A 27,163-nucleotide genomic window follows, 5' to 3' on the forward strand; every position below is an offset into this window, starting at 1 on the left:
TTATCAAGATAGTGTTGTCCACATACATGATTAAGATTGTTAGTTTCCTCCTGGCTTGTTTTTTATAAGGAAAGTATGATCACCTTAGCTTTTTTGGAAGCCAAATTGAATAATTGACCTACTAAATCTTTCAAACCAAGCTCTAGGTAATTGCTTTAAGCCATAGAGAGATTTCGTAAGTTTGCACACCTTACCAACACCAAAGTGGTTTTCAAAATCAAGAGGGGAATCAATAAACACTTCTTCTAGATTTCCATGGAAAAACGCATTCTTCACATCTAGTTGCTGCCAGGGCCAGTCATTATTAGCTACTAGTGACAATAAGACTTGGATGGAATTGATTTTGGAAATCGGAGTGAATGTTTCCTAATTGTCAATCCCATAACTTTGTGTGTATCCCTTCGTGACTAGAAGTGTTTTGTATCTCTCTATGGTATCATCAGACTTGTATTTGATTGTAAACACCCACTTACACCCCACGGTATTCTTCTCTTTAGGTAAGTCTACCACTTCCCAAATGTTGTTCTTCAATAGCGCTTTGATCTCCTCATTGATGGCCTCCTTCCACTTTGTATCTTTCAAAGCTTCTTCAACATTCCTTAGGATAGTCTCATTTGACAGGTTTGCTACAAAAGTCTTGTACTTTGAGTTGATTTTCTAAAAAGATAGAAAATGGGCAATAGGATGCTTTGTATCCTAGAATGAGAGCACTCTAAGAAATTTTTTCCATTCAATTTTTCTGTAGTGATCTGAAGCGTCAGGTTGTCAAGGCTTCCATTCAATATGTTCAAGTTTAAAGAAATCTCATATGATGCCATCCTAGGTCCTTCCGACATTTTTCAAAGAAGAGAGAACACGGAGATAAAGAAGATGAAAGCAGAGAGAGAGAAAAAAAAAATCTTAGTCGAATACTAAGATCTTGACATACAGACGTTGAACCCAAAAATAAAATCTCTAGCCAAATGCTGAGAATAAAATAGGTACAAACGTCTCTAGAAAAGAAAAAATGAGCCCTAGTTTGGTAGATCTGATACCATGAAAAAGAATTGTAAAGAAAAGTATTATTGCTCACTAAAAGTGTATATATACAAGTGTACATTTAGTAAAAAATGGTAGAAAAGTAGGAAACCTGTAGAATCCCTAGAAATCAGGAAACTGAATTTAAAATCTCCTAAAATACAAAGTTTGACTTTTAAACTAATTCAAACCTTCCACTCCTAAAGATCCGCCAATATCATATTTCATTAGTTGTTTCTAGTTCCAAGGTAACTAAACTTAATTCAATTCCATCAAATTTTGGAATAGCATTAAAACCATTGTAATCCTCCTTGAGAATATATGTCTATTTCCTCCTATATTCTTTTTTATGGTAAACACATTATCATCTCTCATAACTAGCTGCTGCATTCTCTTTTTAACCGCAAATTATAAGCAATAGCTTATCCAAATTCCTATCTTATAAGGTCTTCAATGTGAACTTCATTTGCTATTCCATCATCACATGCTCATGTTTGTATCATCATTCTGCAAAATAACTTCTTATTAATTACATATGTATGTTTTTTATGTTTCTTTTTCTCTTCTAAAAACAAGCAGCAATGGGTTGGATTCGACTGTGTATAGGTTAGATCAAGCACTTAAAGATTGATCACACCCAATCTATCTAACTCATTTATTTATTTTGGAAACTTATAATGCTACTTAAATTGGTTGATATAGCAAGTGATAATGTATCTCTTTTTTTTTCCCTTAATGTCATTACTAATTGGTTAATTTAAGTATTTTTTTTCGGTCACCAAAGAAGGATGTCATACATTTCGTGTTATATAAAAAGCTTAGATAAGCAACACAAAATTCAATCCAAAACCAAATATTATTTAAAAGTTTTGCATTAGTCTCATTGCCAATAGGTAAAAATTTCTCGAATTCCAAACTCATTTATAAACTCAAACTAAAAATAGATCAGGTTGGATAACATTAAGTAAATTGGTTAGATTGAAGTTAGGTCAGACCTACCACCCCTATATTAAGACTAAAACCATGATATAGGAGCAAATGTAATTCTAATCTTGCATAAGAACTTGAAAGGTCATATTCAGCTCCAAGTTAAGAAATTTCTTAATTTCTTACTCAAACTACACTGTTATCCTCACTCTCAATGCCTAGTAGTGACCATATGAATCCCGATTTCATTAGTTATTCACATTTTGTTATCTTCTATTCCTAGATTTCACATACTCCATTTAGTTTCTTTGCTTTAGAAAGGAAAAGAAAATGATGGAAAGAGAAGAGAAGAGACCATTTGTAAAAGATTTGTTCCACGTGCCAAAATATTGTACCTAACATCTCTCTGAAATTTTCCTGCCAAAATGAAAAACTCGAGAAAACTTTATTGGACCAAGAACAAAAATTTATCCTTACAAACTTTCCTACCAAAAATCAAGGGAATTTGAAATCTCCACCTTTCCCTTCTCTTCTTCCTTGTCAAATGGAGTGTTAGTATTAGATAATGGCAACACCTTTACAACCTTTTTGTTGCACTAACATGTATTGATAGTGTTTAGTGCCAGTGTAAAATAGAATCAATAGGGATTAAATCGCATCTTGGTGTTTGATTTGCTCTTTTGAGGGAGCCCTATTTCCTGGTTACATTGTCTCTAGTAAATAATTTTGAAATTTAGCATGTCCAAGAGAAACCCCCAAATACAAAGGCATCTATGTTGTTTTAGACTTATTATGAACCATAAGTTACTATAAATATCGTGTGAGAGTGGACACACCTCAGTCGGCAATAGTACAACAGGATGGCAATCAAAACCAGATCCAACGTCAAGGACAATAGCTGTAAACTCACTCCCACCTTCCAGAAAAATTTCAACAAGGACCCTATCATCAATTCCCTGAAATAAAGTACAAAGACAATAAGATAACATCGATGGCTATTTCTGTCTATGGTTTCTTGGTAGAAGACTTTGCAGAAGTTTCTTTTTCTTTCTTTCTTTCTTCCTTCCCTTTTTTTTATGCCTGAACCATTTGCTAAATTCTTTATTGCAACTTCTACTAGCAAATGGTTTCAGATTTCTTTCCCCTAAACTTTCCTGGATTTTAAAATCTCCCATTCAAAATTTCAACCAAGTTCATTTACAAAACCATTTTGAAAATAGGATCCTTAAACAGCTAAGCCCTATGCACTTTCTGATAAATATTTCCGTGCAAACTTAAATTCAAACTGGTTTGCCATCCCGAACCAAATCATTTGCTTATATTTTACAATTTGAACAAGTGTTAAAGTCATGCTTCAGAGTTAAATATAAAAATAATTACCTCCGCAACAATTTCATTTGCCTTTTTAAGAGAATCAGCAACACCATATGCAACAGTAACACCAATACTTGATCCTGCTCTTGTTGGTTTTACCTACAATGAATAGATGGACAAAGTATGAGACCTTGAATAGGCCTGGTGAACTATCTCGCCATAAGTATACTTGAGTTCCAAATCCAACACAAAGAAAATTCGCCTTACCACAACTTTCCCTGAGTTGGTGTCCAAATGGTTCTCAGCAAACCACTTTGATAGTTCAGATTCATTTGAATGACTTCCCTAAATGTCAGTCCAAGAGTGTCAACAACATTGAATTTAAGCAAATATATTCAGGTCTAGAATGACCAAACTATTCAGATTTTCAAATTTTCATTCCTTCATAACAACAAACAACCATACTATGTTAATAATTTATAGAGACCAAAGCTCTAGGCTATTTAGTAATCACTTTTATTTTTATTTTTTGATAGGAAGGCTATTTAGCATTCATCTGAATGGACATTAAATTTATATCTTTTAAATTACAATTACCAAAAAGTACACAAATTTATATATTGGGGAAAGACTTGCAGGAATAGTGACAAAAAAAAGAAAAAAACATAGTTCATAGTTTAAAAAATATATAAACTTTAGAAGGCATTTTCATTTTGGGTGCAGACTTGGAAACTCATACGAAAGCATTTTTGTCGTGAAAGGTCACAAGAAAATTTCTTACAAGTCAAGGAGAACAATTAATATCTCATAATTCCATTAACTAAAAAACTTGTCTCCTCTGTTTATTCATTATTAAAAGGTCAAGTGGATACGGAATTCCATTAACAAATTTTCATGGCTTAGATATTTTGACTAGGTTATAGTAGATAATCTTCATGTAATATCCACGTATAACACAAAACTAATACATATTCAGAAAACAATTTTATCTTAAATGGAAAATAAATTAAAAAGAAAATAAGAAGATGCACAATAAGTTATTAAATTAAAAGTTAGCTGAGAAAGATACCTGTACTAAAAAATTAGGTACTGTTACAAATCCTTGTCTGTCCAGCTCCAAGGAGGAGTCATACTGCCAATAATATAAAAGAGAAAAGAATGGTTAACATCAGCGTAATAAACACAGATAACAAAATCTGATATAGAATAGAGAACTGAAGTTGTTCATTTCTATGAATTGTTGACAGTAGCTCCAGATCAGGTTTATTTAGCAAGACTGAATATAAATCTAAGGCTTTGATTATTCCAATGGAAAATGCAAGTAGGAAAAGATATAAGCAGTTGTCATGGTACAAGGGTCAAGGCTCCATGTCATCAAGCAAAACATGCCTCTGGTTCTGATGGCAAGTAGTTCAAATTTCTAATGACAGGTCCTGTGTTAAAATCAGGGGGAGAAGTGTGCAATGGATTTTAAGGGTGCAATGAGTGGCATTTGTGGGTGGGGAGAGTCGGTTTAGGGGTTATTCTAGCCTATGCATTAGCTAAGGCTGGGCATGATATGCAATAAAGGAGGTCTACATCTCTAGCTTATTTCAGGAATATGGCATCCCAAGAACAAAATGGAACCAACATTCCAGAATTTTGAAGAAATTTAGAAATGTTATCAACATAATGACCACATTCATATGCTAAAAGCACATCATAGTAGAGGTTGTCTGCTATTCCTGATATCAATGTTTCCCAAACATCAAACAGAATCTAACTAATTACCAGTTTCATCACCAACTTACACAATACAATGTTAGTATTGCATACAAGAATATCCAACCCTTTCTACAGTTTCAACTTCCTTCAAAGGTATGAAATAGGATGCTGGAAATGGTATCCTCCATATCAATGTATAGATACACTTGGGCCAAAAGATAGCTGATGTCTAGAAGTTTAAATAAGGGAAACAATAAGAAAATGTGGCACTTAATTGTTTTGGCTCTCAGACCTCAACAAGCACCCTTTTTTCAGGTAAAGGCTGCTTTAAGTTATAATCCTGGTACCCAACAATAGATAAATCAATCTAACCTAGACATTAAGGTTGTATCATGCTTATAGATGTTGTGATATATTTCGAAGTGTTATCAGGTCAAACTTTATGTATGTTGTTCCAAGACCTATAACTCAATTCAGAGGGTCAAAGGTCAAATGTAGCCTTTGAAACCCTATATATGAACATAACTAACTTCTACTAGGAAAAAGAGAGTTTCTTTACCTTGTCAAATGCTTGGCGACATTCATTTGATCGTGTGCCAACAAATGGAATATTTGACTTTTCCAACAGCTCCTGAAAAGGTCATTACAAATAGATTTCATGTAAAGTCCTATCAGTGTAAAAACTTACAAAACTATGTAGCTGAGTATGATGTTTTTGGGCTCTATCAATGCCACACCTGAATGCCACCATCCTCACCAAAACGACCATGTATAACAGGGAACACTATGTCCACAGAAGCAGCAAGGTGTTCTGCAAAGTCAGATAAAGACCGGAAACCTTGGGCAAGGCTGCATAAGCAGACAATTAACCAACTTAAAGCTTTTAATTAAGATGCTGGAGAAGATATCAAAGCTTGGTAGATTACCTTTCAAGTTTGAAATCAAAGTCTGTCGGAGTGTTTGAATATACCTGTAGAGAACAAAAACTCAAAAATTCACAAGCAACATAATAAAATGTTTTCATTGTAGCATAATAAAATAAAATGTTTTCATTCGCAAAGAATATATGCGGCTGGACCAGTGAAAAAGTTCAAAGATTGAAGAGCAAAACCCGTGAATGAGTGTATGACAGAACCAAATCAAAATGAAACTAATCTCTTGGAGCATCCTCTTGCACCAAATTTTGGACACTTACCAAGAAAACAATGTGGAAAATCATGCAATAAAAAGGTTACTTGTTGTAAATGATCCAAGCATATATAATTTCATACTCATTATCAGTTCCTATATCTAGGTTTATTTAAGTTCTCCTTCAGGTAGGTTTCTTGAATGGTTCCAAGTGTATAATGGTAATCTTTGTAATATATCAAATCAAGAAAAGGTTAATGAAGTTTCCAAGTCTCAGGAGACACTGAACCTGTCCCAACATAAGGGACCACTATGAAAGCTAAGAAATAGCAGAGAAAGCCCATATCTTACTATGAACTTCAACTACCTGATGTTATCAAAAGTAGGACAGAAGCAAAATAACCAACAAACTAACTAATCAAAGCTATAGCTAAAAACAAAATATAATAACAAATGTTCACTTGTTGCAGCTAGATGTATGAAAAAATTACAGTAATTGCAGTAGACAATGCATAAACCTTCTTCTTCCTTCTTAATAAATAAGCTATAACCTTGTCACCAACAAAAAAAAAAGAAAGGAATGGAGGCCCCATGTGACACCCCAAACCCAATTTAGGGGTAAAACTGTAATTTAGAAATACAAAATAAGTAAAATAAATTTAAAAATGGTAAAAAGGTCTTTTCATATTGAAAACCCTAAGTATAAATTAGATTTTTTCTGACTTCTCTACACATAAACCCTTTTTGCACAGAGATTAGAGAGATCAAAGAAAGTAGGGTAACATTTTTTTTTTTTTTTTTTTTTTTTGATCAGAAACGAAGAAGATTATATTAATACAAGAACAAATACAGGAGAGAAAAAAGAGACAATAGAAGAGAAAAAAACCAAGGGAAGGATGAGAGGTCCTTCCTACACAAATACCAAGGAAAAACACCTAACAATAGAACTCTAAAAACAAAATAAACCCCATCAATCTTCAAACTCTTGAGACGCAAACCCCAATCCAATTGAGTTGTAGAATGCTTAGAGGAACTCCTCTAAAAGCTTCAGTACAAGAAGCCCATAGAGAAGAATAAAACCGGATCAAATCCCAAACCATCTCTTCTGTTCTCCCTTTATCCTCAAAGATCCTATTGTTTCTTTCTTGCCACACCATCCAAATCAAAGTAAGGCAAACAATTTGCCAAAGTGTCTTGCCTCTTAATGAGTTCCCCAAGCCTTTAAAAGAAATAACCAACATGTCCTCAAGGCTCCTTGGAGGGACCCAAATCAAACCTACTAGATTGAACAACCTGTGCCAAAGTCCAATGGTAACGGGACAATGAAGAAAAAGGTGGTTAATCGACTCTCCATTTCCTTTGCAAAGAATGCACCATTGAGGACAGAGGGCTTTGTAGGGTCTTCTCAATTGCAACTTATCATTAGTGTTTACCTTCCCATGTGCTACTAACCAAGCGAGTGCCTTAACCTTTGAAGGGACTTTTGAGCTCCATAAAAACTTGGCCGGAAGGAACATTAAAGGATTTGAAACTTTTGACAAGGCATAGACAAAAGATTCACTGAAAACGAGCCTGATGAAACAAAGACCACGCTATTGAGTCTGATGAAGAAGGGGAAAGAAGCACAGAATTAAGGGAGGACATTAATCTCTGAAGGAGATCAATTTCTGAATCCGTTAGATTGCGGCGAAAGTTAAAATTCCAAGACAATGGTAAGGAATTGCCAAGGACATTTGAGACAGTAAGGTTTTTCACATAAATAACTCTATAGAGATCAGCAAATTGAGAACATAAAGTTTGGTTTCCCCACCAAAGATCTTCCCAAAACCGAATTCTCTCCCCATTGCCCACCACTAGGCGGACAAAAGGGAAGAACTCCTGGAAAACTTGAGCAATAGCCTTCCAAGGACATCTGTGAGACCATCTAACCACCATGTTGGCGTCCCATCCATTAGGATGTGTCCCATATATACTCGCAATAACCTTATGCCAAAGACCGCTCCTTTCTCTAGGGAACCTCCAGAGCCATTTCCCTAAGAAGACAATATTTCTCATAGAAGTCTTCCCAAAGCCCAAACCTCCCATCTCCTTTGGTCTACTAACAACCTCCCATCTGATTAGGTGATCTTTCTTCCCTTCCCCGGCCCCAGACCAAAGAAAATCCCTTTGCATCTTCTCAATCTTTGAAGCTATAGATACAGGGATTTTGAAGAGGGAGAGGAAGTAGCTAGGAATGTGAGACAGACAAGACTGAATTAAAGTAATCCTCACTCCCAAAGACAAATAGGCCTTTTTCCATCCATCTAGCCTCCTCGAAATTCTCTCAACCACTGGATCCCAAAAGCCTATTGTCTTTGGGTTCCCTCCCAAAGGAAGGCCTAAATAAGATAAAGGCCACTCTGACACTCTGCACTCCAAAACCAAAGTCAAACTAGACAACACCTCCTGCCTAGTGTTAATACTTGAAATGGTGCTTTTTTCTAAGTTGATTTTTAAACAGATACTTGCCCAAAAACCAAAAGGATAATCTTAAGGTTTTGAAGAAGGTCCAAAGAGGCTTTAGAGAAAAATATGGTATCATCAGCAAACTGTAACAAGGACACTCTAGTCCTATCCCTCCCCACAAGGAAACCCTCAGTTATCCCAGTTTCCTCAGCTCTAATCATCAACCTACTTAGAACATTTGCTAATAGAGTAAAAAGGAAAGGAGAAAGAGGATCTCCCTGTCTCAAACCTCTAGAGGCCTTAACCCAACCTTTTGCATTCCCATTAACTAAGATTGCAAAACTAGAAGAAGATAAACAGCCCCTCATCAAAGATCTCCATTTCTAGCTGAACCCCTTCCTTTGAAGCACATGATCTAAAAAGCCCAAATCCACATGATCATAAGTCTTCTCAAAATCAATTTTAAAGACTACCCCTTCCTCCCCTGCCCTTCTTTTCTCATCCACCACTTCATTGGCTATCAATACAGCATCCAAAATTTGTCTCCCTTCCACAAAGGCTCCTTGAGAGCCAAAGATTGTTTCATGTAGAACTTTGCGTAAACGCCCTGATAAGACCTTAGCAATTATCTTATATAAACTTGTAACCAAACTAATAGGTCTATAATTTGAGATTTTAAAAGTTTGGCTTTTCTTAGGCACCATAGCAATGAATGTCGCATTTGTACTTTGATTTATTACCCCCTTAGTGTGGAACTCAAAAAAACACCCTTATTAGATCCTCTTTTATCACATCCCAACACTCTTGATAAACTGCTATAGTAAAGCATCAGGGCCAGGGGCCTTTTCCTTATTCAATTGGAAAACTGCCATTCGAACCTCCTCTTCAGAAAACGGTCTATCCAACCAAATTGCACTCTCTTCATAAATAGGGGCCCAATCTATCCCTTCAAGAATGTAGGGTAACATGGAGCTAAAGATTTGGGAGCTTAAGGGTTTGGAAATCAGTTTTTCCGGATAAGATTTTAACCCTTAGATTAGTATTTTAGATTTGTTAAATAGTTTGAAGTACTTTAAAAAATTTTTGGAAGATCTTAATCTAGATTAGGGTTTGTTTATTTAATTTTTTAGATAAAAAAGATTGAAAATTTATGAGTATAGGTTGATTTATTGATGGAAATTAGAAAATCCTGAATATTCACATAAATAGATCTAGACAATAAAATAAAATAAAAATAACTAAAAGAAAAGAAATCATAAATCTTGAATATGAAAAAAAAAATGGAGGTTGATTGCATGTTTGTATACTGTTTGTAGAGAGGGGGAAATATATATATATATGTAATGATATAATACTAATAATATATAGAAGGCAATAGAATGTTGAAAGGAGATAATGAACCAAAAAGAAAAACAATTCATGATTAAAATGATAAAATAGATTAGAAATAGATTCTTAGTAATAAATTTTTTGGAAAAGACACTACTTTTATAAAAATTTGGAAACTAACTTATTAATTGTTATTGATTAGGAAATTAAAAATAATATAGGTGATAATAATATTAACATAGAAAATTATTAAGATTCTTAAACTTATAGTTTTAGATAAATAGTCAATAGTAATAGTTGTTTTTCTCATGTTATGTTAGTTGAGGAATAGATTCTTTAGGATTAATTTCTCCAATGTTTTTTTAGTGTTTCTTTGAGGTAAAGGAAATTAATACAAATTTTTTAAAAGAAAATAATTTTCTTTTTATATGTTATTTTGAAATATATAAAATGCTCTTTTTGTGTCTATGCATGGATCAAATATATTTTGCATGAAAAATATGTTAGAACATTTTTCTTTTGTTTTTAACAGAAAATATGAAGATGTTGTATTTTTGTAAATTTGAATAAATGAAACTCCAATTTGTTTGGCCCTAGTCAATGAGATATAATAGTTGACATTTCGGCCTTAGTCAACAGGATATAATAGTTGATTTTTTTGCCCTTGTCAATGAAATATAATAATTGACCTTTATATTTCTTGGTGGGAAATGTAATTGATTTAAACCTTAACTTTTAGGGGTTTGGTTAGAGGTTACTAGTACTAGTAATGTTTAGTTTCGCCCACCTTAAAAGGAACAAATTTAAAGCTAGTCACTCATTTGTAGAGTCTCACCTAAGTGGACACCATTTGTTATTCGATAATTAGAATAAAAATATTCTGAATGCATTTGATTTGAATTTAATATGAAATTGTTTTGACATAAATATGAAAATGTTTGTTGAAAAGTTTTAGATGTTTTAACATGTTTGAACTCAAGTTTTTATGAAAAGGATTATACATTATATCTCCTATTTCCAATCATAATTGAAAATATTTTATTTGTGAAACCATATTAATATTTCTTATTAGGCTTTAAGTTCATTCCCCTTCGTTAACAATGTTTCAAAGTATTCTTAGTTCAAGCAATGAGTGACGGTTAGGATGGGATTTTGTTGTCATTAGGATTTTTGTTTAAACTTTATTTTTGGACATTGTTTAAAAGCTAGAATTTAATGATTGTTTGAATTGTTAAATTTAAAGTTGTTTAGACAATAACACTTTGGTTAATGTGTTAGTATTAAGTTGAGATTTGAGAATTATAAAATTTTATTTTATTACTCTGAACAAGAATTTGGCAATTGATAACTTCTAGTTACAACTTACAAGATGAATATTTGTATCATTTCCACTTTGAGTTTTCAAGTTTGAGATGTGAAATAATCGTCACGCCCTTAGGATGGGTCTTGGGGCATGACACCTCATTAGCTGGTGCTGCTTATGGAGATATGACAAGGTCATAAAAATATTTGTTAAGAAAAGATTCAAAATATTAAAAATAATAAAAATAAATACACCAATGACCAGAAGATCTTTTGAAACTAAGACCCAGAAGCTGTCTCAAATATGGAATTTTCTGCCCCCCTAGAGTTTGCTTGGTCTTGTTCTTCCATGATAATCCCCTAAGCTTACACTCTACTTCTCCAAGCTCTAATAATTCATCCCCTAAATTGCCCCAAGACTTTGTGCAGCACACACGAAAACATCAATAAGCCTAACCTAGTATGTGTATGGAGAGAAAAAACAAATTATAACTATAGTATAGGAATACCACACTCTAGCAAAAATCACCTATTTCAATTGTATATTGTATATCATCTCAATGCCCAATTAAAACTTTTTCTTCCTTAGCAATAAAGCATGTGAGCTAATTAAAAAAACATTACACAATTTACAAACCTGAGCAGGGGATATCGCATATGCATTAAGATTGCAATCAATGTAATAGCAGCTTACTAGCAAATCATCCCCCTGTTAAGGCATAAAAAGAATAAAAAGAGTGAGTCCCTTGCTCATCCATCCATTCAAACACTCAAAAAGATGTTACATTGTTTTGCATTGTTGACTCATTCATTGAAAACCTGGTTTTTTCAACAAACTAATAGTTTAGCTTGGCATCAGACTTTCAGTTCCTAAAGGACTCAGTGTTTGAGCTGATACTCGACATGATTTTCTTTGTTTCTTCTTTTGGTGGAAACCTCAAAGAACTTCAATACGCTATCTGTTAAATTGAGAACAAGATCCTCAAAATTAAATATTGTAATAAATTTAGGAAAATCCAACCTTCAAATACAATAAAAATATTCCTTTCTTACCTAACTAATGAACATTTGCATCTATCAACTCTTTTCCATTATCAAAAACCAAAAATGATAATAAATTGTGTCGGGTTTAACAATGCTGTTTTTAAGCTTAGGAATGAGTCACCCAAACGATTGTGAGTCGAATGGCATAAAATGATTGACCTATCTTAATAGATAATGAAAAGGCCCATCAAAAAATTGGTATGGGAAACTGAGATGATGAAAAATGGAATGTTTTGTTCAAAATGGTTGTTTTTAGAGCATGTCAACATTATTTTTCATGTTTTATAATAAGCACACGGAAATTAAAACAAATGATTTTTGACAAATGTCTTAGAAAGTCTCATTTAAATTGTTATTAGTATCGTTTACTCATTATTGCTATTCATTTTCTTAGTTCTTTTATTGTATCAAATATGCCTAAGGCTTTATTTCAATTTATTATCTCAGGAACCTATGCTCCATATCATTGACAACGGCCAAATATGGAATTAAATTTCAAACATTTGATGACGCTTTTTCTGTCGAATTCTTCTTCTTCTCCCGTTTTTTTTTAATAAAAAAAATACATAATCCAAGGCTTAGAAAATGAAGATTACATACAAATCCATTACCATGGAAATAAATAATTAACATACTAAAAATAATTCAAATTCGTCCCCTATTTTCGTTTCAGAAACTCCAACATTAAAAAAATAAATAAATAAAAAATGAGTACTTACCAAATAGGTCATTCAATTTGTCAACATATTCGGTGCTAAATTTTCTTATGTTATGTTTGGTTCTTAAAAAATATAGGAGAAAGAAAATAAAAATAAAAAAATAAAAAAAATAAATTTAAATTTAAAATAAATAAATTATTTTTATATATTATTTTAAATTCATCTCACTCTTTTCACTTTAAAAATATATAAAATTTTAATTAATCTTAATCATATATTATTTTCTTAATTATTTTCCATTTAACAACCTCTTTTTTCTTTTTCTTTTTTTCATAACCTTTAAGAAACCGTTTTCACAGCAGCCAAGCGGAGCCTAAAGACAACCATAGTCAGTTCCAGGCAACTCTCTAACATCTCTTTCTATATAAACCGAACTCACCTGAATATGATCAATAACCGATCTGGCGGAGTTGAGCGATATCCCACGCTCCGCCGACGGACCACCGCAAATTACACCCACTCTCAGAACCCTACCCTTCTCTTTTCCCCCCTCTCGAACAACTGGATCATCAACCACAACCTCCGTGGCCGCACGAACAACTCCGACTCCAGAGCACCGGGCCAGGGAACAATTCTTCACTGAATTACTCATTCCGGATGGAATCGCAACAGAGTGAGTTTGTGACAGCAATCTAAGGTTCTCCCTCCTCCGGCGAGGCTGACAGAGGCTTAAACTCTGAGAAAGAGAAGACATTGTGGGGAAAGGCTAGGTTTAAATGGGTTGAAGGAAGTGCTTGAAGAAAACGAGACTGTACACGTAGGTGTGGATTTTAAAAACAGTGCTCCGGACGGCCGAGTGGCAGGTGCGTCTTCCTCCTTGGCCGTTGCTGCTGTCTTTTATGGGTTTGTTTATTTGTTTAATTACCTTAGTTCTGGAAATAGCGGTGGAGGAATTGGCTGCTTATGGGTGGTTAGAATCTTTTCGCGAGAAATTGAATATGAATATTCACACATGATTGAATTGAAATTATTTTTTAATTAATGTATTTTATTAATCATCATTTAAAATTAAAACATTTCCAAGGTTCCATTGATCAATTAACTTGGCATGTTTTGGGATTTTTTTAAAAAATAAAAAATAAATTTTTTTATTTATAATATAAAAGATAAGTAGATATGTTATGTATATGAAAATATTTTTAAAATTTTAATGAAGTATCATAGTATTAATTTGGATTTTTTTTTTTTTTACATTATAAAATCATTGTTAAATTGTTAGCTTAAAATTTACTATTTATTTATTTTTATTAAATTCATACATTTACCCTCATTAATTTTAATTTAAAATAAAGAGATATACATAAATATTTTTATAAATATATGAAAATATGAAAATTAAAAAACCAAAAGGAACTTTTTGGCTTCCATTTAATACCCATCTTTAAATTAAGATGAGTAAATAAAAGTTCATTGAATAAGTTTGTAGTTCATGATCATTCACAACCTTATTTATAACATAAATATTTTTAATATTTTTGCTTATTACTTGAAACATCCTATAAAAAGCTAACTTCTTTAAATTTGTTATAAAAATTAACCTACTTTTAAAATAAAACTTTCAAAAAAAAATTTCTATTTTATATCAAAAGGGAAAAAAATTGAATGTGTTTTTTATTCTTTAAAAAAAAAACAAAAAAATTGTTTTCAAGACTGGTTTTGAAATATGCCCTTAAAGCTTCTTTGCAATTTTAAAAAACATAAAACCCCCTATTCTTATATTAAAGAGGTGCACGAGTATCAACATCTAGCTAATGGTTTCTAGACATCTTAGTAGCCAAATTTCAAAAGTAGTTTACAGAATGTTGAAAGGACTCTTGCTTTTCCTCCACATCATCATACCATAGGTGTAAATCATCAAAAATAAAAATCCTTTGCAAGAAAATACTCTCCCCTTGAAAATAAAAACGAAACCTTGAATCAGTAGAGGGTTCCTATTAGCCCTTTGACATAGACGATGGCATTAAAGGTCTCATAGGTAGGCCTTGCACTTATGAGGATCCTAGGAAGGAAGGAAGAAAGACATAAAGGTTTGGTGGGCATCACTTATGAGGTAAAATGTTGACGCAACACTTAGGTTGGCAATAGTGTAGTGTGCATACCCTGCACACCAAGCGCCCATAGCACGTGCACACTCAAGTAACCACGCTTACACACTCTCGTGCCCACACGTCCTTAGCACTCGTACATGCACCCATACGCAACCACAACAATGGTGCGGACATAATGTGAGACCTATGGAGAATTTATTTATTTATTTAATAAATAAATTCATTATACTTCTTCTTGAAGCAAGTTAGATGTCTCCTTCAGAAATTTTTAAAATGACTTAAAATGCTCCTTAAAGAGGGGTGACTCAAGGTGGGCACTAAGGCAAGGTCTTGGCTGCACCAAAAGGGCATCAAGGCATGATCTTGGGCATGACCATGACATGTGGACGACATGCTAGCACACACAAATGGGCTCTACAACATGTGTGGTGTGCAACTTGTGGTCGTAATGGCATGGGGCATGGTGCAACATATCCCTCATTAGTGCTAGCACCAAGGCACTCAATCTTGTGCATTGAGACAGTTTGTGAAGCCATGGCCCCAATACTATGGCATAATGGTGCTGCAACAAACGTGACTAGCTTAAACGAATGGCTATACATGGCACAAGGGCGCAATGCCCTGGGCATAGGAACAATTAAGCCATGGAAGAACTGTCATGACTCATTATTACGACTAAGAAGGCTTAGGCATGACACGGGATGTTGTTGCAACAAACATGCCAACAGATGTGGTGGTGCATGGTTGGCTTGGGCAAGGCACGAAAGCCCTTGTGTGCCATGGGCAACTTGACAGGGCACAAGGGTGGGCATCAGTGTGCGGGGTAAAGCACATTGATGCATTAGAGGGGGTTAAACACAATTAAATGGTTAGGGTAAGATACTAATTTAGATTGGTTAGCACACGCACTAGGTGTTTGATGTGGCTAAGTTATAGAGAGTGGATAAGTGGCACCCATTGGTAAGAGACATCTTGAAGAAAGTTACTTGGCACCCGTTGGGAAAAGGCACCTTGAGTGTTGTAGCCTTAACATGACATGAGAAATGTGAAATAGCTTATAGTTGCATGAAAAGACACAGTTTGAAAATAGTGTCTTCAATTGGGCGATTATGGTAGTTGCACAACCACCACTTCAAGTGTTTGGATTCAAAATTCAAATGGAGGACCATGTGTATAAAAACCTCTTCCATTGCAAAGAGACTTAGTGAGAATGCTTGATCAAATTGTAAGAATTGTAGGGGTGGGTTGTTTGACTTTGTGCAAGTGTTAAGACACTTAAATGATTTTGTAATTCTTATAGTTAACATAAGTCTGATTGTTGCCTCTTTATGTTGCTTTATTAGGGCATTTGAAAAGGTTAGCTAAGAAGAGTTCCTAGCACCGCACACTTACAGAAGAAAAAAAAAAAAAAAAATTGATGACGATTTCACTGGTTTTGACAACTCCCATTCTACTTAACCCAGACCGCATTCAGTTAACATAACTGCTAGTAAAACCAACAACAAACCTCCCCTCAACCTCTACTTGGGGGTTGTTGCACACTATCCTTGAAATACAAATCAACTACTATGAAACCCTTACAAATGTGGACAACAAGAAAATCTCCTCTTCCTTACCACTTACCTCTCCACCTTCCATCCCCTCATCTTAATACCAACTTGGACACTCAAGGCCAACTCTTATCCTGCTCTTCCTACATCTTCTCCCTTTGCCACTAGACTTATTCTAATGAATTGTGCACTCCAACTTTTGAAGCTCTTTTACAACATGAGAAGCAGAGGAGGGCCTCTTATTGACACTCAACCCCACCACTTTGAGACCTTTTCTAACTTGTAGCCTTCTCAAAAGGGTCTTGACTTCTTTTTCAAAGCCTATTGGCAAACTTAGAAACTCATTGACGAAGACAAAGTTCTTGAAAGACAAATCAACGAGGCTCTTGTCAAACCCAACATCCTTCACACCCTCCAAGTCCGACCTAGGGCAACTCTCTTAAAAAAACCCCTTCATTGCACGACCTAAGGTATGTGCACTTCGTGTTGTGAGAAAGAGACATTGAGGAAACTAAAACCAAACCCTTTTTGGAAAACAAACCCACATGCCCATCATTGTCGCCTTTATATTGAAAAGAAGACCCCTCAAATCTACTCCCTCCATGGAGCAAGGTTGTTAACCAAAACCAACGTAGTGCCTCCCTCATTGAACATAGAAGAAGAAATAGATGAAGCAAAAGATTTACCCCCCAAGACTTACCTTCACAACCATCGAAAAGCCATCCATTTCCACCAAAAGGGCGACATCTAAGCCCGCCTCAAGGCTTTGTACTTTCATCAAGCTACAAGGGTCTGGAAGAGGCTTTTTGAGATGACTCTAGAAGCCTGTAATATTCAATGCATTCTCTGAATAAAAAATGTGGATGAAAGCAAAAACACTTCACTGACCAATCCTTGGTTCTTTTCATTCAGCACCAATCAGAATACAAATATCAACAACAGGTTACAAGTTCTTCCACATAAATAATCAAATATGCCACAAATAAACCTTGAAATTTATCAATGTTGAACAAGAATGAAAATCACAATCAGACAACTAGAAATCATTATAAATTCAAAAGCGGTGTGAAAAATAGTTATGGGTAACAATCATGCCTTACTAGATACAAACCCAAAACCAATCTGGCTTTTTTTTTTTTTTTTTTTTTTTTTGTATATTTTGATTTTTAAAGTGAAAGAAGCAAAATGACAATACATTCATTATTCAACAAAATGACAATACATTCATTCAACAAAATGATAATACATTCATTATTCAGGTCAGATCATCCTCCTCCAATTCTTTGGCCTTCAGACTTTCCTTCACTCTCAGCAAAAGGGTGGTTTTCCAAGCATCCTAAGCAGCACGATATTTAAGGTCAGTTACAACTTGAGCAGATTAACTCATGTTCACAAATGCAGCAGTTAATACAAGGAGTCAAAATTAAGTACACACATAGGGAACTACAGACCACGTAAATCAAATATAATGGAAATAGATAATGGACTTGGACTTGGTGGCCACAGAGGTTGCTTATGATGATAGTGCAGCTAGCTACAGGATACTGCTTAAATTAACATTATATATAAAAACCAACTTCAAAATGGTTTCATCTAACCAATTGAACCCAATCTGACCTAATGTGCTGGTACCATACCATGCAAAAAATAATGGTGTCAAACAATTTTTGTTGAAATTGTACTAGAATTTCTACTATTCGTCTTGGTGCTACAAAATGCCAAAACCAATGTTGAGGATTACAATTTTGAGGTTGCCACATGACTATACGTTAATTGGATCAAGCCATTAGATAGCATAAAATAAGAAATAAATAGTTGAAATCAAGTTTATTATCAATAGACCTTACAGTATCTACCAAAAATTTGATGAAAGGTCAAGCAATAACAGATCTAGTACCTTTAGTCCACCACTTAGAATTGCAATCATCAGAACATGAATGTAAGTAGGGTGTTCATCTGACTATCTTTTCACATGTTTACCACAAGCATAACAGACTAAACAGTGTGGATTCAATTTCTAAAGAGAGAAATAAAATAAAACAAAGAAATTATCTAACACCTGTAAATCCACTTTATCATTTTTTTATTATTTACCATTGGTTCTAACAAAATATTTCTACCTGATAGTTCAATTAAATGAATAGTACAAAAAAATGGTTCAAGTTTACTAAACTTGGATAATACAGGATATCTATGTTACTCCAAAATCCAAATTAAGGAGAACCAGATAAACTCAGATTTCAAGGGCAGAAGGGAATATACCAGTGGAGTCATGCTATCGAACTCCTTGACAACATCAGTGAATTTTGCAACATCTTCTTCATCAACAGCAACAGCCAAATCCTGACAAAATAAATAAACAAATAAACAATATTATACATAGTCATATTCTGACAAATTAACAACACTACCCCTTGTTTAGCTGATGCTATGTAATCACCACGAGACATTATCATGATAGAGCAATAAACAAGACAACAAATCAACAAGGTGTATACCAATATTTAATTAAATAAATAACTACAAAGAAGAAATTATATTCACTATATATATATAGTGAGACAGAGAGAGAGATGGAGAGAGAAGAAGGGAAAGAGAAAATATTACAAAGCACTACAAATTTTTAAAATCATAAATTTAGCCAACTATATCCAACAATCAAACATGAAAAGACAGTATGAACAGAAGGGCTTTGCAATACAAGATATGCATGACAAGATACAAGCCTTACTACCCTACAATCACCACTTACAGCTAAAAGTTTGTACTCCCTTGTTCTTGAAAAAGTTGGATCCAATTCCTGCACAAGCATTTGAAAAATTTTCAGATCTCTATTCTGGGAAGAAATTTAAATATGCTGTAGGAAAACAAGAATTGGACCTGGTATCGCTCCAGTGAGTTGGTTATGGCCACAACATCGCCTTTGCATAGTTGGCAAAGGCCAGCATTAAGAAGATGCCCTCTAACTCCATATTTAAGCAAATTATTGTTGAGTGATTGTCGTGCTATCTCTTCATAAATCTCAATTGCCTTTGGATATCTGATAAAAAAAGGAAAAAAAAAAAAAAAAAAAAACCAAATAAATTTGACCACTCATGGTTAAAATACCTCCACCTTTATTTTCAGACATGTTTCACATTAGGAAAATGGATTATTTTTTAAATTCAAAATGTATTAAAAGAATCAAGAAACTATGTACCATCTAGCCTGATGAACAGACCCCACAAACCCCACAAAATAAGAAAAACCAGTAAAATTAGTCAGCCCAGATGAACAGACCAGTTTAGCCAGTTCTATAATAACTGAATAAATTTTTAAGTGTCCGAGTAAGTGGATAGATATTCAAAAACAAAATAAAGAAAATGAAATTCAAGTTTTCATGTCCCACACTATCACACCTAGTACTTTATATTGTGACTAATATACATATGTGCTGTTTTTATTCCTTTTTTTCTTTTTTGATAGCTAATCACAGATGCATTAAAAGTGCCTATCAAAGGGGTGCACAAAAGTATGCATAAGTGTATACAAGGCACCAAAGGACTGAAAAGCAGAGGGGAACACAAAAAAAAAAAAGACTCCCTCACCTTTCTCATAGCTCAGCTAAACAATAAAATCAAAGATAGGTGCTATCTCCTATATGCATCTTAACCCATTCCAGGAACATGTACATAAAAGATTATTTAATTGCTTTTTATTTTATTTTATTTTATTTTGTAGGTATAAGGTGCTATCTCCTATTGCTTGATCTGCCTTCTTGGACTTCTCAAAAGCTCTCCAATTTTTCTCCTTCAATAAGCTCTCAAATAAATACCAAGGAGCTACTCTCCACAATTTCCTTCCATTCTTCCATACAAAGATCCATGCCAGTTGAGAAGAACACCTTTAACTGAGGGCATCACCCACTGAATGCCAAATAGAGCAAAAAAAAACTGTCATAGCATGACTACTTTGGAACAATGAAGGAGGATATGATCCACTGTGTCTTCCTCTCCTTTACACAAATAACATCTACTCGGCAACCTCCAATCCCTCATTTAGAGCTGATCTAGAGTAAAAATTTTCCCCATGAAGCTTCCTAAGCAAAAAGAACTCAACCTTCATCTGGACCCAAGGGGTACAAGGATTTAAGTGTAAAAATGTCGCTCTTTGATTCTTGCCAAACCATGATGTGTCCTCTACATCTCTTCTAATCATTTACCCTTGCAACCTCATAAAACAAGCACCCACCTCTCCAAACTCCCATTCATTATTGTGTCACCCCTCTCTCTCTTTGCAAGAATTTTTTATTTTTATAAGCAAAGAAATATATGCCTTTTTTTTATAAGCAAAGAAATATGTACTTTTTTTTACAAGCAAAGAAATATGTACTCTTTTTTATAAGCAAAGAAATATGTGTGCGTGCATATATAAAAAGGAAATATGTATACCAGAGTATATGAGCAACATATAGTGGGCACTAAGTCGCAAATTCACCAAAGAGAAACAAAAAAACCCCTCTCTCTCTCTCTCAACATGATCCTTCCTAGTCTACAAAACCAATAAAAAGCATTGAACCTTCTTTTATATACATCCCAACCCAAGCTAACAAACTACTTAGAAACAACCATTTCAACTTATTTTCAAACTGCTCCTCATTTCCAAATGCTCTAGGTTCCTTTCCTTCCACAACATCCAAAAAATGCATAGTAGAGCTGCTCACTAAACCTTCTTCCATTTTCTTCCAACAAAAGAGTCATGGCAACCTAAAAGAGTTTATCTGATTATGGAAGGAAGCACCTAAACTACACCAAACAAGGAGAACAACAATTGTCATAGAACCCTAGACACAGTGCAATGAAGAAGAATATGATTGATTGATTCTACTTTGACTTTACATAGATAGCATTTGTTCGTCAGTAGCCATCCAATTGATTGATTGATTGATTCTCATAGAACCTAAAAGAGTTTCTCCGATTGTGGAAGGAAGCACCTAAACTACACCAAACAAGGAGAACAACAATTGTCATAGAACCCTAGACACGGTGCAATGAAGAAGAATATGATTGATTGATTCTACTTCGACTTTACATGGATAGCATTTGTTCGTCAGCAGCCATCCTCATCTATGAATCTGATCTAATGTCAAGACTTTTCCATAAGTGGCTTCCTAAGTAAAAAGAACTCACTTTCCTTGAGACCCAAGAATTCCAAATTGCGCCTAAAGGGAAGGTGATTGAACTCCCTAGATCCAATAGAGAGTATAGGGATTTCACTAAAAAAACATCATTCTTTGACTCCTAAATCATCCAATTGAAATTTTCCTTCCTCAATGACTTGTCTTGCAACCTTGAGAGAAAAGTCTTAGCAGCTCCCAAAGTCCCAATCATTCGAGTGTCTAGAGAAATGTAGATTCTAATAACCCCCCGCTCCTATCTCATCCCATATATCTGCCACCCAAGAATTTTTTAGAGAAACTAGAGCATACAAGATAGGAAATGACACCCTTAAGTGAACCTTTCCCCTCTAGCATTTTTTGGAATCCATAGGTACTTGTGAAGGTGAGATTCTTTGCATGGAAGCAACCTAGGGTCAGACCTTAACTCTTGATCAACTTAAAAGGAGGGCATGGACAATGCCTAATCAATGCAACATGTGCAAAAATGAGGAAGAATCAGTTGGCTATTTGCTTCTCCATTGTCCTAAAGATAGTATCCTATGGCTAATTGACTTCTCTGTTTTTTGGAGTAGCTTGGGTGATGCAGTCCACTGTAAGAGGAAATCTATTGGCATGGATTTTTTGGGAAAAGATATTGGAAAGCCTCCTTATGCTTGTTTTGTACGTTATGGAAAGAAAAAAACAGGAGGTCTTTGGAAGATTCAGAACAGTCAAATTAGAAAATTATTTCATGGGTACTTTTTAGGAATGGATTAGTGTGTACATAGGTGACCACTCTTTGTCAATGATTAACTTTGCAGATTGGCTTAGCTTAAAGTAAGGAGAGGGAGATTGTTTTTTGAGTCTCCTTTTTAAGCATGCCTTTGGTGGGCATCAAACATATACACTGTGTGTACATTGTTGTGCTTTTTTCTTAGATGTCCTTAATATATATTCGCTATTTGCCTATAAAAAAAAAAGTGAGGGATGCAAGAAATACAAAAAAGAAATATCCACAGCAAGAGATCAGCTTATAAATTATCATGACTAAAAATAACTCATTCAAATAGTAAATACACAATCATATCAAATGCTTTCTTGGACAGCTTCTAAGTGTGGCGCTTTCTCAGTAAAGTCTCTTTATTCTATTTTGGAGCCCGGAATTTCTCCTTTGTTCCCTAGTGGTAGTATTTGGAGGGTGAGTGTGCCTCCTAAGGTGGCCTTCTTTGTTTGGGAGGCTTCTTGAGGTAAAGTCTTAACTTTGGAGCAACTTCAAAGGAGGGGGTACTCATTGGCAAACATGTGTTTTCTATGCCTTTTTGAAGTAGAGACGGTGGATCACCTTTACTTCATTGTGTAAAGACACGGGTTCTGTGGAATCTTCTTTTCTCCCTTTTTGATGTGGCTTGGACTCTTTCGTGTACAGTGAAGGAAACTCTTTTTGGGTGGCATGGAGCGTTTGTGGGAAAGCTCGTAAAAAGGTTTGGCAAATGGCCCCCTTATGTATATTTTGGTCACTCTGGAAGGAAAGGAATTCGTTAGCTTTTGGGAATGAGGAGCTTTCGCTTCAAAGACTAAAATATTCTTTTGTATGTAATCTTTGGTCTTGGGTTAGGGTATTTATGGTTTTGAACCCTTCTTCTCTTGTAAGTTTTTTAGATTGGTTAGAGTCTAAGTAAGGAAAGGTGGTGTATTTCTCTCCGTTCCCCCTCGGAGTGCGACTTTGGGCTGTTTTTGTATACTCCCTGTATACTTTGAGGGCACTGTTTTTGGTGCTTCCTCTTCTCATTTAATATACATCCTTTTATCTATCAAAAAAGAAAATAATAATAATATCAAATGCCACTTACTGTTCTAGTTGTGCGGAAAATTGTGCAACCTTCTGCCTGCACTGATTTGCAGAGGTTGTTACCTCTTCACTTTGGAAAAGTTCAGCAGCTTGTTCAAATTTTTCAATGGCCTGCTGAAGGTTCTGGTCAACCTCATATAGCTCACCAATTTCCTGAGTGAAAAAATATAAATCAAATCAGCTAAGTTATTTATAGTTTTATCACATCATATGATTGTAAAAAATATACTAAATGTACATCGATGCAACAAAGTGTATTAAACCACATTATTTACATGTTTTTTCAATTTGATAGTCAAAAATCAAATGAATTAAAAGTGACTAACAAAAGGGTGCACAAAAGCATATACGGCATTGATAAAGGCGCTAAAAGGCCCAACAAGGTGAAGAAAGCCACAGAAAACAACACTCTCTCCCTACTTAGGGTTCAACCACATTATTTACATGTTTGACACCAACGCAATTGGATATGTAGATATAAAAAAGAAAATGCATAATAGAATTGGGAAAGGATTATGCATTTGAGAGAACTTAATATGACTAGGTACAAAATTTACCTTGTAATATCTTGCAGCCATGCTGAGTCTACCAATTTCCAAGAAAATAGCAGCTGCTTGCTCTAAGCATGCTATTGCCTCTGCAGAGAACCCAATACCAAAACCAACAATAAGTTTAGATTGGCCTATGTTTAAGGCAACAATATCATACAAATGGAAATGGAAATTTTCTGGAAATGCTCGGGCATAAGTTAACAACAAAGAGGTCACATGCTTAAATTGAGATCAACTAGAATAAATTCAAAACCACCAAACAGAAAAAGGCACTTCCTGTATAGATGCGTTCAAGTGTATCATTTTTTTATGCAAATTCTAGGTAAAATTTTGGGGAACCAAGTGTGTGTGTGTTTGTGTGTACATATATATAAGAGCACAATTGTTTTATTCAGTAAAAATGATGCAATGCAAATAAGAGATTAAAAGTTTGCCTAATTAACAATTTAAATTTAACAGCCAAGAATGAGGGGATTTCAAACTTCAATAACTTATAATAAGTTGGGAAAATATTAGTGTGAGACAATCTAAGGACCATTTCTTCCAGAATGACATCAAAAGCCAACGAGACTATACTCTATAATGCAGGTCACAACTAGGCCTAACCCAGCCCATGTGGCCTAGCTCAAGTGGTAACAGGTTGCGAAGGTTTGAGGGAGGTTCCAAGTTCAAGTTCCATTGGAACAAAGATTTATCTATCAAACAAAACACAAACCTAGGCCTAAGTGAATGGATGATAAGTGAAGTATTGCATCAGAAGTTGGTGCAACCATAGCCTGCACCAAGGAACTGTGCCTAAGTTTAGGATACGAAAACCAACTTTAATTCTGTACAATCTAGAGTCAACAAGAAAATAAACCACTCTGAAGGAGATGCAATTTGAAAAACAATGATGTTAGGGGCCAAGAACAAGCTTCCTTAGACTACAGAGTAATACATGGTCTAATGGACAAATATTACCATTTGGACCACCTTGAGAAGCCAACAAAAGGAAGAGATGTTAGCACGACATTAAAGGCAAAACAATTAATCTCCAATCATTTCCAAAAAAAAAAGAACCATTAAGTGTTGAATGTTACCCAAGTACATTCCATAGCAACCTGAAGGAGTTTTACCCCTTAGGATTTATAAAAACAATCATAAAAGAGAGGCTTCAGTCTATTAGCATGCAGATTGTGCAAATAAAGCCAAGTGGCACTAGTAGGGGTGACGATTTCATAGCCAAAATAATACATATGTTAATCCAACTTGCAATGTATGCACACCCTCCTCAGATTATAAAACTAGGCGTCACCACCTAGTTTTAAGTTCTAAGATTCTAACAACATGGAAATCATAGTAACTAGGACTCTGACCATCCCAACTGACCACCCAAAAGGCATTATTTTATTATATGATACCTTACATGTGATCTTAGTGCTCTTACAATAGCAATGACCTGACAGAATGCAAATCATTTCAACAAATTCGAAATTGCAAATCACACACACACACACACACACACACACACACACACACACACAATATATATATATATATATATATATATATATATATATATATATATATATATTTCATTCTAGTCTTGTGTATATCTATGATTATTTACTATTTAACTATTATTGTTCAACAGAATGCTCACCTTTGTTAGATGTTTTCTTATAACAATTTGCAGCATCAGCATAAGCATTAGCAGCTTCATGCTTGCTATCCAACTGTAAATAGTAAACCAACAACATCGTAAATAAGGGCAGGCATAAGTAAGGGAATGATGCTTAAGCTTTAATTAATACAAAAAACATTTACCTTCAAATGACAATTAGCCAATTTGATGTTAATAGAACCAGCTTTATCCCCTGAATAAAAACAGAGAGACCTATTAACTAAAGCATCGTTGGTGAGGATTTCAGAAATACTTTTTCTTCCTTTTGAAGGTTAAAATTTCTTTGAAGTGGCTGTCAACTGTTTCCAAAAGAAATATAGGCATTGAAATCAAACAAGCAATGTAGAAAAATTCAAAGATGGAATAAAGTAAATGCCCATACGTACATCAAAATAAAAAATTAAAGAAAATTAGATCACCATTCAAAAACGATGATGAATTGTTATCTTCCTATTCTGTTGGTCACCAAGAAAGATGTAAGGAAATCAATGAGACCATGGAATCTTAAAATAGGTAGAGACTGGACTGGTAGTTTTTAACTTTCAAGGCCCAAGACATCTTTTCTCTAAAATTCTCTAGAATCAAGCAGAAAATTTAAGGTAATTTCAGTTAAATACTTTCTGATGACCTCCTCACTTCATAAAAATTCCACTGTCTGCTCATCAGTTCCTATCCAGTATGGAATGGAACCCGATCCTTCCAAATTCCCTTAAACCTCTCCTTGATTGCCAAAAAAACTCGAGAAAATAACATTTTGAACAAAATTAAACGGAACTAAACCCTAAATCAACAATATCAGATAGTGTGCAAAATGAATAAGCAATCAATTCAAAATTATATTAAATCACACATAATACACAACCATTAAACAACTGAGAAAAGAAAATTACATGATTTTGCGAGTTTGAAGGAATTGGCAGCTTTTTCGTACAACTCTGCAGCGTCTTCATACTTCGAGCCGAATAAGCCCCAGCCACTGAGCTTCTTCTCTGCTTTCTTCTCGAATTCTTCTCCTTTAGTTATGTGATCTGCCATTTGATTGCTTTGCTTTCAAGGAATTTGCAGAGAGTTTTGGAGGGGAGAAAGAGGAATGAAGCAGGATATGCGATGCTGTCTGTTCCGATTCTAAAATGGTAAGAGAAAAGTAAAAGCGCGTGATGGATCAAAAGCCCATGGGCCCACTTCAAAAGACTGGGAGGTGGAATGGGCCAACCCAGTATCATTTTAGCTTCCAACCTGATTTTTCTCTAGAATGGTTGGTCACTGTCTTGGCAGGTTGCTCATATGGATCGCAACGGGCCGGATTCGGGGGTACATCGGCCCTGCCGACCCGTCGGTTTATATAAACCTACATTCATACCCATACCGTCCCCCATTTTTTACTTTTAAAAGTTTTTAAAATTAAATATATTTTATAAATAAATAAATAAAATAAA

At 34.6% G+C, this 27,163-nt stretch overlaps 2 protein-coding genes across 3 annotated transcripts in view; both read right to left on the reverse strand.

Annotated features, from left to right (window-relative positions):
• Nucleotides 1–13,766, reverse strand: part of LOC117920526 (D-alanine--D-alanine ligase) — a 28,689-nt gene extending 14,923 nt beyond the window's left edge. The window contains exons 1-9 of one of the 2 annotated variants that reach the window (XM_034838121.1): nucleotides 13,309–13,760; nucleotides 11,804–11,875; nucleotides 5,889–5,932; nucleotides 5,700–5,811; nucleotides 5,522–5,593; nucleotides 4,328–4,390; nucleotides 3,526–3,603; nucleotides 3,325–3,417; nucleotides 2,781–2,900 (exon numbers count right to left, since the gene is read on the reverse strand). In XM_034838121.1, the coding sequence (XP_034694012.1) occupies nucleotides 2,781–2,900; nucleotides 3,325–3,417; nucleotides 3,526–3,603; nucleotides 4,328–4,390; nucleotides 5,522–5,593; nucleotides 5,700–5,811; nucleotides 5,889–5,932; nucleotides 11,804–11,875; nucleotides 13,309–13,623 (969 nt within the window). In that variant the 5' untranslated portion in view covers nucleotides 13,624–13,760. Of the gene's footprint in view, nucleotides 1–2,780; nucleotides 2,901–3,324; nucleotides 3,418–3,525; nucleotides 3,604–4,327; nucleotides 4,391–5,521; nucleotides 5,594–5,699; nucleotides 5,812–5,888; nucleotides 5,933–11,803; nucleotides 11,876–13,308 lie in introns of both variants that reach the window. The other variant, XM_034838122.1, reaches the window with a different exon arrangement.
• Nucleotides 13,767–17,485: 3,719 nt separating this feature from the next.
• LOC117920818 (alpha-soluble NSF attachment protein-like) lies at nucleotides 17,486–26,847 on the reverse strand. Its single transcript, XM_034838462.1, has 9 exons — nucleotides 26,618–26,847; nucleotides 25,871–25,920; nucleotides 25,707–25,779; nucleotides 24,071–24,150; nucleotides 23,515–23,666; nucleotides 19,408–19,567; nucleotides 19,280–19,327; nucleotides 18,790–18,870; nucleotides 17,486–17,863 (listed from the first exon to the last, which is right to left on the reverse strand). The coding sequence occupies exons 1-9, from the start codon at nucleotides 26,760–26,762 to the stop codon at nucleotides 17,783–17,785; spliced, it is 870 nt and encodes a 289-aa protein (XP_034694353.1). The 5' UTR covers nucleotides 26,763–26,847; the 3' UTR covers nucleotides 17,486–17,782.
• Nucleotides 26,848–27,163: the final 316 nt, after the last annotated feature.

This window comes from Vitis riparia, chromosome 8, assembly GCF_004353265.1.
Source record: "Vitis riparia cultivar Riparia Gloire de Montpellier isolate 1030 chromosome 8, EGFV_Vit.rip_1.0, whole genome shotgun sequence".
In the NCBI taxonomy this organism is placed as follows: domain Eukaryota; kingdom Viridiplantae; phylum Streptophyta; class Magnoliopsida; order Vitales; family Vitaceae; genus Vitis; species Vitis riparia.